The 10796-nt window shown below is 32.9% G+C and overlaps 1 protein-coding gene across 1 annotated transcript; it reads right to left on the bottom strand.

Annotated features, from left to right (window-relative positions):
* Positions 1–526: 526 nt before the first annotated feature.
* Positions 527–5815, bottom strand: LOC110038880 (homeobox-leucine zipper protein HOX27-like). The gene is made up of 4 exons (XM_020743799.1): positions 5446–5815; positions 5116–5360; positions 4919–4998; positions 527–933 (listed from the first exon to the last, which is right to left on the bottom strand). Exons 1-4 carry the CDS (start codon positions 5738–5740, stop codon positions 711–713), a joined length of 843 nt encoding a protein of 280 aa, XP_020599458.1. The 5' UTR covers positions 5741–5815; the 3' UTR covers positions 527–710.
* Positions 5816–10796: the final 4981 nt, after the last annotated feature.

Here is a 10796-nt window from a genome sequence, read left to right as displayed (position 1 = left end):
AATATATATATATATATATATATATATATATACACACACACATAATTTTTTAAGCGTGCAAAAATAACTTAACTACATTAGTACATGAAATCATGAGAGAGTAGGTTATCATGTTATTTCAAAAACTCCTACTATAAATTAAATTGCGTTAGAATTATAGGGCAATTTCATATTTATATTTATAGCACTCAATTTTTGAATACCAATTAAATTTTTATCATTATTGTTTTTTTTTAAAAGTAAAATACTTCTTTTCATCATCACATTATTATGAATATAAAAATAAAAGATGTTAGAGATATAAATTTGTACGATTTTTGTGATTTGCATGTAAAGTTTTTTAATTTTTTTTTTATTAATATTACGTGGTTTAGTGTGGCTGAAATATTGCAGTTTTCAAAGGGCTTTCTTCGGAGCCTTAAAATCTCACATTTTTTTTTTAACTAATTGAACGAGATAACACAAATTTGATAACTTATTGTAAACCACAAATTAAATAAAAGCAATGATTTAAATAAAATGCAGATTTTTTTATAACTGTTTCCTTATTATTATTTGCAAAATAGAAAAAGCCAAAGCCAAGAAAGTTATGGAGTGGCTGAGCACAAACTACTGTGCCGGCCCGGGCAGCGGACCGGCGATTCGGGCTTCTTTAAAAAAAAGAGAAGCAGCGTAAAGGAGGCCGGGGGCGCGCCGGTGGTGGCTGCTAATTAACGTGGAGTTTGCGGTGGCTGCGGAGGGGACGTAGGTGGGGGGGAGACTCGCTCGCAGGAAGAACAAATGGAGAGTGTGGTGGGGGGGATCTGAATGTGGAAGGATTTGATGGCACGAAGCTCGGCGACTTCTTTATGGAGGCGGCGGTTCTCCTCTCTCAACGTCTCGCAGCGACGCTTCAAGAATTCGCAGTCCATCTCCATCTGCTTCAGCTTCGTCCTGCGCCAAATTTCACCGGACATACTTTCTGTTAATTATACGTGCAAGAAAAAATATTACGTCCCGAAAAACGTAATATTTGCTCCACTGACAGTGATAGGCATATTTGCCTAACATATATATATATATATCATATATATATATATATATATATATATATATATGTTTCTTGTAAGTAAGTTTTCTGTTTTGTACGTAGTAACCATCTTGAATTATTATGTCTAACTGCATCAACAAATCGTTTAAAGAGACTCTACATTAGATTTAAGTTCTTATCTTTTAAAAGTCTCAAGAAGTCACCCCATCATCAAGAATATTAATTTGAAGTATATTCAAATTTATCATAGTGATTGCCCAAAGAACTCATTACCTACAAAAGGTTATCATTTGAGAAACTCATTGGGTATACGGTGAAATTACTGACTTGTGAAACTCGTTTAGGTTACTCGTGCACATAATCCACTTATAAATTATCAAGTTGTATTACTTGCTACATCATTAACTATAATGAGGCATGCCTATACCATTTAATATAATTGGATCAACTAGTCAATATTGTAGCTTCAAACCTAGGCTCCACTTAAATATATGAGACAAAGGTTAAGAGAAGATATAAATAAGCAGAAAAAAAATCACACAAATCTTCCTTTTATTAACTTATTTTCATTTAACTAGATCTTACTCTTCTCTATTTAAAGAGGCTTGGTTGGGTTTTCTTAAGCTAATTTGTTAAGAGACTCTCTGAAAAATAACATTTCTCTTTTTTTTTTGTATCTAAATATAATTTAATTATCTCGAGAAGTCAAATTTATTATCTACATATAATTTTATGTCTAGAATTCTCTTTGATGTGATTATTATAGATTTAATCTAAGACCTGTAATAAGAACTTGGATTTCCTCAAAAAATATGAGAGATTTCTTCATAATGAGTAATGAAACTACTATGTGACCTAAAATTAGTTGCAATACATAGAATCATTTGAGAAATATGATACAAAACATATTTAAGTGGTTTTCATGAGCCTTGTTTCTTCCTTCCCTTCAAGTGCAAGAAACAACTGGAAAAGATAATCCAAAACACATTTGAGCACTTATTGATATGTTGTCTATACAAGACTTGGAATCCCTAATCACTCAAATGACACTCACCCAAGGCTTTCATATAGGTTAATCATATTATACTCTTGTATTACAACATTCAAAGACATTGCTAGAGTTGGCTATTAATAACATTAACAAGAATTATTACAATCAAATAAATTTGAATAATTTTAAGTTTTTTTTACAAAATTTTGGATGCACATAGGATTCCTAATGAAATCCATGAGGTCAAAAGAACAAGTTGCATTGCATCAAGGATATGTTAGTCAACTAGTCACATTAAAAAAAACTTACCATGATAACCATCACATAGGTTTCTTTATGACATTCTTGCAATCAACAAATTAAGTTGCACCATAAGACCAAGGTAATTCAGCGGACAAGCCACAATAAAAATAAAGTAATCATGATAATTATGAGAAAACATTGGCATCTTATGAAACTTTTTTAGAAAAAGATGCATTATCTATTATTAAAGGCTGCCAAATTATATTCCTCTCTAATTGTCATTGTAGAGAAAGAAAACATCATTTGTGATATGAAGTACTTTCACATATTGTCATTGATGTCCGTTATGATGTTTGCTCTTGATTAAACTAAATATTACTTCTTGCACAAAGATTATGAGTATATGTAGAGTTGTCACTGATTGTAAAGCCTCAATAACAAGTACAAAGAGTTTGTCTTTATTGATCTAGAATGATGCCCCAATAAAATGTTGATGGAAGTGAATGAAAACAACCCTGTCCCAACATCAACAATTCACATTATAACATTAGTTTGAATGATTTTTGAAGAGTGAGATTTAATTTTCCAGGTGGCTAACCACAAGTGATTTTAATTGAGAGAGACGCAAGCTACGTCCAATTCATCATTTGTCCATGTACCAACCACCTTTAATATTTTAGACCAACTATAGACAAATTATCCTTACATCAACATCACTGCTCTAGTTATCAACTGTCAGATTATCAATAGTTTGGTTATTATAATGTTTCATGAATATGTTCTTTTTAAACATCTTCTTAGATCAATTAAAATTTATTCCTCCAAACTTTTGCCTATTATTAACCTCTTTTATGGGTTTTTTTGGTGAACACAATAATATCAGTCTATAACACAATATTTTCAATCTCACATAAAAAGTGCTCTTTGATATATTGCTATGATTGACTTCATCATAGTTGATAATCCAATTTTTTTTTTTATTGATATCTATTTTCAGCCAATGTTAAGCAAGTTCAAAGATCTCATGCAATCATATTGTAGTGAAGTTTTTAGTTTGAAGGTGAATATTTATCATTGAGAAGTTTTCTTTTTAATCTCAATCATGTTATGTAAAAGGTAGTTTCATCTCTAAAAAAGAAGTGTTACATCTCAAGGTAAAAAGAGGAGTTGACTATATATATAGGACATCTCTAAAGATTATCCCAAGCTTGCTTTCACATAAACACTTATTTTTATTCATAAAATATGGAATAACTACCTATCAATGATATGTAGTTGAATATTAAATATATCACTTATACAAAACTTAAAATATTTAGAATCATAATTTATGTCTTATGTCAATGTTTAAATATTAACAAATCAGCCTAGCCATTCAAATAGAAAAGCTAGCACAATAACTTTGGTGCAACCCAGTCACTGTGAGGTTTCTAAGCTATTGAAGGTGTGCTTCATACAAGAAGTATAAGGCCCAAATTAAGATATCTAATATCATTATTTAAGGTATTAGAATCTACTTAGAAATAAAAAAAAACATATGTTGACTTCACTAACATTTAATTAAGTTTGTTCCAATGATAACTACCAAACATAATGAATTGCCACCCTTGCAGAATTAACAATAAATTTCCTTATCAAAAACTTATTAAGGCCTTGTAAGGTTATCATTAATTCAAGTTGTATCTTATCAGATGAGATTAAAAAAACATTTCATAATCTAAACGTTATGAAACCAACAAAGGTCTAAGAATTAACCTTATATTTAAGTGTGCTAAAATGCTAGAAAAATGTCAGGATTTTAAGCATCATGATAAATCAATGAATTAAATCAATTTATAATCATAGACCAAGTTGCATTAGATTTATTTGGTACTTTTATCATCACTTCCTAACTTAATTCTTGGTATGAAAGAGAATTAGTTAATCAAGGTACACATAATTCACCTGGGTGTCACTAATCATTCATAATAGGGATTAGATCTAAGTTTAAAATTTTATTAACCGGTAAACTAACTTGAATCTCTCTTAACATGTAGCTCTCCTACTTTAAACTTACTCAAAACTTTAAGAGACACAAATCGCTTTATTTAGAATGTGGTGATTGAAAAATAACATTAATTTTGTATAAACTTCAAGATAATACTTTTAAGGACGACAACACTTATTACAGTGATAGACATCTCAAAATATTATTTCTTAAAAGTAAACGTTTATCATCTTATAGTTTGAGTAGAATTATCTTTTTCATTTGAGAATAATTTTTTTCACTCATCATATACACTTCCATGTAAGGAGCTAATAAAAAAAGTTGAGAAATAAAAGGGTTAGCAAGCAAGCCAAACTTAACATATTCATTATACTTTTTAGGGCATTTACATACATAAAACAAAATTCTTATGCATTTACATATTTAACACCTAAAATTTTGCTAATTACATGGATAATACTCTAATCTTCAATATCAAATAAAAAATATCGCTACTGCCAACCATTTAAAAACCAAATATGTCTTTTCATGCATAATTCATGACACCAACGCATTATAAATGTAATTTAGCTTTCAGATTTGTCAATTTAAAGAAATTGTGTAACATGTATGCAAATTCCCCATTTTTTCTTTATAGATTCAGCGTTTTTATAACAAGCTCTGTTACCTTGCTCGGCGGTTCTGAAACCAAACTTCTATCTGTCGAGGCCGAAGATTCAGCTGTTTGGCAAGAACAAACTTCAGCTTCTGAGGCTTTTGAACCCCAAAACAAAAAAAAAAAAAAAAAAAAAAAAGGTTTTTTATATGTCAGAAACTCTGAAACACCGAAAGAAGCTATACATTCTTCATTTAACTTATGCATACCGGGTTGAGTGTGCTCTGCTCCTTGAAACTCTCCTCAAGAAAAGCCGACTGTTCCTTAGAAAGTCGCAGCTTCTTCCTTCCCCTATCATTCTCCTCCTCATCGCTTCCCCTCGAAGAACCCCTCTCCGCCGCAACTCCAACGCCGCCCGCAAAGTTCACATGTAAAGAGCAAACCCCTCTTATCTGCGAAGACGAGACCGCAGCCTGTTCCTCTACCTCTTCTATCACCGGAGGCTCCAAATTCCCTATTTTAACACAAATCCAACTAAAAATATAAGCTAAATAAACACAGAGGTTGATAATTCAGCTACAAGTTTTGTTTTTTATTACCGTTCAACTGCGTTGTCTCCTCCAGGCGAGAGATATGCGCGAGAGGGAGGAGGTTCAGCTGCAACGGGGAATCAACAGACCATCTCCTCTCTTCCATCTTCCCCAACTCCTTATCTCCTCCTCTGTTTTCTTCCTCCGCTACTCTTTTCTTTCGTAACTCAATTCCAAATCCCATGCAAACTCCGAGCTTTATACTCATGCCATGCCTTTCGCCCCCGCAGCCGGCGATCTCTTCCGCAGGCTTCGCCGGCGGGTCTCCAAGGCTCAGCGTTAGGTCCATCTCGGACCAGACCATATAACAGGGGAGACCCTTCAATGGCTCCTGGAATTATATGGAGCGAGAGTGCGAGACCACACGCTTTGCGTGTGAGTTGAAATTTTATGTAGAATACTTCTGGAGATAATTAAGACTTTATTTCAGAAACAGTGAAATCAGATTTGTTCAGAATGAATGCATGTAAATTTTCGTTCGGACAAACAGCAACAGATGAATTTCTCCTAAAATTCTTTCGTAAAAATGATAAATTTAGGTTCTTCTCGAGTGGACGATTAGTAGCTATTAAAGTTTAAATATTTTGTTTTCGGAAAAAAAATAACTAATTTGGGGAGGATTATTTTAATGTTATTGAACAAATGTTTTGTGGGTGGGATAAATTGATGGCAACGAAGTCCGTCACCGTTTGCAATCATGGAAGATGATGACGGCAACAGCTGCATGCAAAGTGTGACGGAATGGGATGTCAGTGCTTACGAATTTATCTACGATTATGACGGGAAAAAAAATTAGTCAAGAATTTTGTAATTCAAGTGTAAACGGGATATATTCTATTAAGTTCATTTTTTAGATAAAGAAAATATGTAATAATTATGAGTTTTTTGCTTAGCTCCTATTTGTAGTCTAGCTCATCAGTGATTTACATGTGTATTTGAAAGTGGATGATTGTAGAATGTGTATTTTTATTTTAATTATGTGACATAAATAAATAAATGAAAATAAAAATTTAAGGGTCTAGATTTTTTATAGAAATGAAAAATAATTATGGGGATTGGCCTTCGTAAAATGATTTATTATATTAATTAAAATTATTAAATTCGTTTTTCTGCTTAATTGTAGGAATATACCCAAATTTGATTTCTTATAAATCTAATAAAGCTAGAAGTTATTGAGGGATAATGAAAATGGTTGAGTGATAGAGCTCGGATGATAATAACTAGAAGATGATGGTCTGAAAACTATTAGGATATTACGATGGTAGCCAGACAAAAATAGTTTGACAATGAAATCTTAACAATAGTCAAATGACGAAAGTTAATCGATGGCAATGAGACAATGATGCTTGAATGATATGAGTTGATGACAAAAGCCAAATATTAGACATCCGCCGGGGCTCTAGAAATCTTCAAATCTTTATGCATATTCTTTTTAACTCTCTTCTTTCGTGTAAAAAATATTGGCAATTTATTATTTTTTACGGTTGTATTTTAGTAAAAGTATCCAAATTCTCAAAACACTTCATGGAATGGTTTGTGTTGATTTTTTTAATCATAAATCTTCATTAAATATTTAAGTATATTTAGAAGTGAATGATCTTAGGTCGGTTAGAATTATTCTATTTAGGCACTCAATTTGCTTATAAGTACGCTAGATTTTGAGACTATTTGGTCTTACAATTTATATCCCAAAATTTCAAATCATGACTTATTTTAACTCATATTGGACCAATTTTGACATCATTGAATTTATCATATAAAAATTTTCAATTCAACAAAAAAGTTTCTTGACATTGGAGCACATATGATATTGAATTTAATCCTAGAAGTGTCCAATTAAATAGCTGAACTAAGATTATTTTTTGGTTGGATGATCTTTTTGTTTTTGTTATTGTATCCACATGCTAAATCTACATTTTTTTTAGCTCTTAATATATCATCTATCATAAAAAAATTTTTAATGACTCACCACGAAATATATTTTCTTACAAAGCTGATAATTACTATTGGATTCAATTCTATCAGTGGTGATAATCAAACACTACTTATGTTAGGTATGACTTAGGTACCTGATAAGGGACAGATGCTGGAGCGGAACGAAGCGAGCCAGCTGAGCGGAGCGAGTGAGCGAAATCGGGGGGAGTTTCGTTATTTGGGTTGGGGAACGCCATAGCGGTACGGTACAGGGGTAATTTTGTAATTATATATTTTGCGCTATGGTTATATATATATTATATATATATTGTAACCCTAAAAGGTGGTTTGTACTACTTTTCGTGAAATCTAAAGCTGTCGAGGACGTAGGCAAATTGTTGAACATCGTTAAATCTCTGTGTTTTCTTCTTGATTTCGAGGATTTCTGCGCTTTTTTTTCCTTAATTCCTCAACTTCTTAGATGACCCATATTTTCTCAATAAAACCTCAGGAACAAAAAAAAAAAAAAAAAAAAAAAAAAAAAAAAAAAAAAAAGGTAAAATATGAAAATGGGCAAAAAGAAACTTGGAATAATTTTATTTCTTCACATTAAGAATTTCTAAGTGGTGTCTCTCATTATGCCGAAATGACACTTTGGCTTATATTTATAAGATTTTTAGGTGCTAAAAGAGAGTTTATTTCGACTTAAATAAAAAAATGTCGACATATTCATTGTACACACATACACATAGTGATTAGAACCTGATAAATATATACATGGATCGCTGCTTAGACGAGTACTTTAAATGTTTTATTGAGTGAAGAAAAGGAGCACTCCCTAAATAGAATGGTTTTTCTTAGCCCCCAAATGAGTGTCTTTTGTGGTAGGTGAGTGCTCTCTAGACTATGTGAATACCTTCTGATTTTAAATCTACTGATAAGACTTATAGTGCCATTTGAGCTCGAGTTTTTTGAGCTTAGTGAGGGTCATCTAAGGAAGGGCAGGTGATTTGGGCGCTCAATATCATAAAGTAAAAAGTTAAAATAAGACGGCAAAGTGATTTATACAAAAGCTTGAAGTTAATGGAATGAAAAAATAAGTCATTTATGAGCGTTATTGTCATCACTTGAGGATCAACTTTTAAAATAAAGAAAGCACCAAATGTAAAATTTGTATGTTTGACTTGGTCTTTTAAGGAAAAATATTATTATACATCCTTACAAGAGTAGTATAAAATACCAAAAAAAATGACAAATTAAGAAAATCAAATAAAATAAAAATAAGGAGTGATAGAAATGTTAAACTTCTTCACTTTGGATCATCTTAAGATTACTTTAGTGGTGATTTTTCCTCCATCTCTCTCTTTTTCTTTAGACCTCTTATACCCCCTATTTTTACTCTCCTTTCTTTCCTATGACCAAGCCGGAGGGCCTTCATGTATCTTCATCAAGGAAGAATTTATTTTTTTTCCAATTCCGCTCAACCTCCCTCTTCTTCTATCATTGCAACCTAATAAGGTATGGGAGGACCTCCCACAATCACGAAATAAAAAGACCATTTTATAAACCATGTCTCAATCTTTTCTATTTTTTCATTAAAATTCTATCCTAGTAGGTGGAAAAATTGTGTATCCACAATGAAGAGGTTGATAAAAGTGCAAAATATTGGAATCAAAATGTGGTGGACTATGTTTTTAAGTAGAAGACCTTTCTATGAAAATCTTCTTAAAGTTATTAACATGTTATAGAAGTTGTGATGTATCATTGTACTATTATCACTCGCAAATGATTCTCTTGTTCAATTTTAATTGTGATCACTATAGGAAAATTGTAAATTAGTATCATAATTAGTGTCAGAATTATTTCCGGCGCAAAATTAATGACATATTAGAGTTTGTTAGCGTCGCCCCGCGGTTCCGCTTCCAAAAGAAACGACACAGGTGAGGAGTGTCGAGAAAAAGTCACTAATACGACACTATAGCATCGGCTATGACCGACACTAAACCTACTTATTAGCATCGACTATAGCCAACGCTAAGGCTGACACAAGAGCCCTAAAATAGAGCTCACACAAACCACAACTCTACTTCACGCCCTCTTCTCCTTCAGCTTCCCTTCGTCGCCTCCTAAGCTTCTCCTACGAATGCAGCTTTGATTCACCGCTCCAACCTTGTCTAAGGAGAGAAATTTTCTTCCACGCCTCCAAGCTTTGGTTTAGCATAAATTCTCATCTTTTTTCTCCTTGCAGCGGCGGACGATCTCTTAACATTGCTTGCCCTCGGGGTTTCTCCATGTGCAAGGGAAGATGGTAATCTCGATCCCAATTGTGAATTGAATTATTTTCGCTTTCCGGTATTTACATCGGTGACGGCAGTGGCAGCAATGACTACTCGGACTCCCGGACGGAGCTTGGCGGAGCGGTGTAGCGGACTTATCCTTCTTCAAAATTTCTGCTCTCATCCTGGGTGATACGGCACAACCAATTCTTTCTATCAATTTGGTGACAAAACAAATCTCCTTTAGAGTCAATCTTTTGAAGACTGAGCGAACTTGGGTGTGAGGAGTGGGTTTTTCCCTTTTTTCACCCCGTCCATTTTGGAGTATGGATTTCATGGATTTCCCTAAGTTTAGGTGTGACGTATATAAATACATAAGAAATTTGTGCTACGTAAGAAAATTTGGGTGTGAGATATGTAAATGCATAAGAAAATTGTGGTATGTATGTAAGTATGAAATTTAGGCGTGAGATATGCTAATGCATAAGAAATTTGTGCTGTGCTATGTATGTAAATATGGAATTTAGGTGTAAGATATATAAATGCATAAGAAATTTGTGTTATGTATGTTAGTATGAAATTTAAGTGTGGAATATGTAAGTAAAAAAGAAATTTGTGCTATGTATGTCAATATGAAATTTAGGTGTGAGATATGTAAATGCATAAGAAATTTGTGCTATGTATGTAAATATAAAAAATTAGGTGTGAGATATATATGTAAATGCATAAGAATTTGTGTTTTGTATGTAAATATGACAATTTAGGCGTGAGATATGTAAATACATAAGAAATTTGTGCTATGAAATATAAATATGGCAATTTAGGTTTGAGAGATGTAAATACATAAGTCATTTGTAATATGGAAGTTTAGGGTGGAGTTATGCTGATGTTGATTTTTCTTCGATTAAATAGCGCTCAAAATTGAGAAAAATCGTGGCCTAGAAGTGGATCTGCTCCTAGGCGCCCATTTCGGTTCATTGGCGCCACCAGGGTGTTGTCTAGGTGCAACCCAGGTGGCGCCTACTTTCCAGGGGCTGGGGAAAGTTGCTGCTTTTTTAGCTGTTTGGGCACCTAAGCGTCAAAAAATGGTGGTAGATTTCTCTAACCTTGAGTTTTAAGCCCCTTAAAGGCTGTTTTGGGTGCCTAGGCACTAGAAGCAGGTGTCTAGGA

Source organism: Phalaenopsis equestris, unplaced genomic scaffold (genome assembly GCF_001263595.1).
Source record: "Phalaenopsis equestris unplaced genomic scaffold, ASM126359v1 Scaffold234231, whole genome shotgun sequence".
Classification (NCBI taxonomy): Eukaryota; Viridiplantae; Streptophyta; class Magnoliopsida; order Asparagales; family Orchidaceae; genus Phalaenopsis; species Phalaenopsis equestris.
This window is presented reverse-complemented; position numbering and strand designations above follow the sequence as displayed.

What these genes read in the sequence shown, in the direction of transcription:
- LOC110038880 (XM_020743799.1), bottom strand. Translation starts at nt 5,740, where the DNA reads ATGGTCTGGTCCGAGATGGACCTAACGCTGAGCCTTGGAGACCCGCCG. An exon ending in AGCAGAGCACACTCAACCCG is followed by an intron (nt 4,999 to 5,115) that starts GTATGCATAAGT and finishes CAAAAGCCTCAG; the next exon opens with AAGCTGAAGTTTGTTCTTGC. An exon ending in TTTCAGAACCGCCGAGCAAG is followed by an intron (nt 934 to 4,918) that starts GTAACAGAGCTT and finishes AATTTGGCGCAG; the next exon opens with GACGAAGCTGAAGCAGATGG.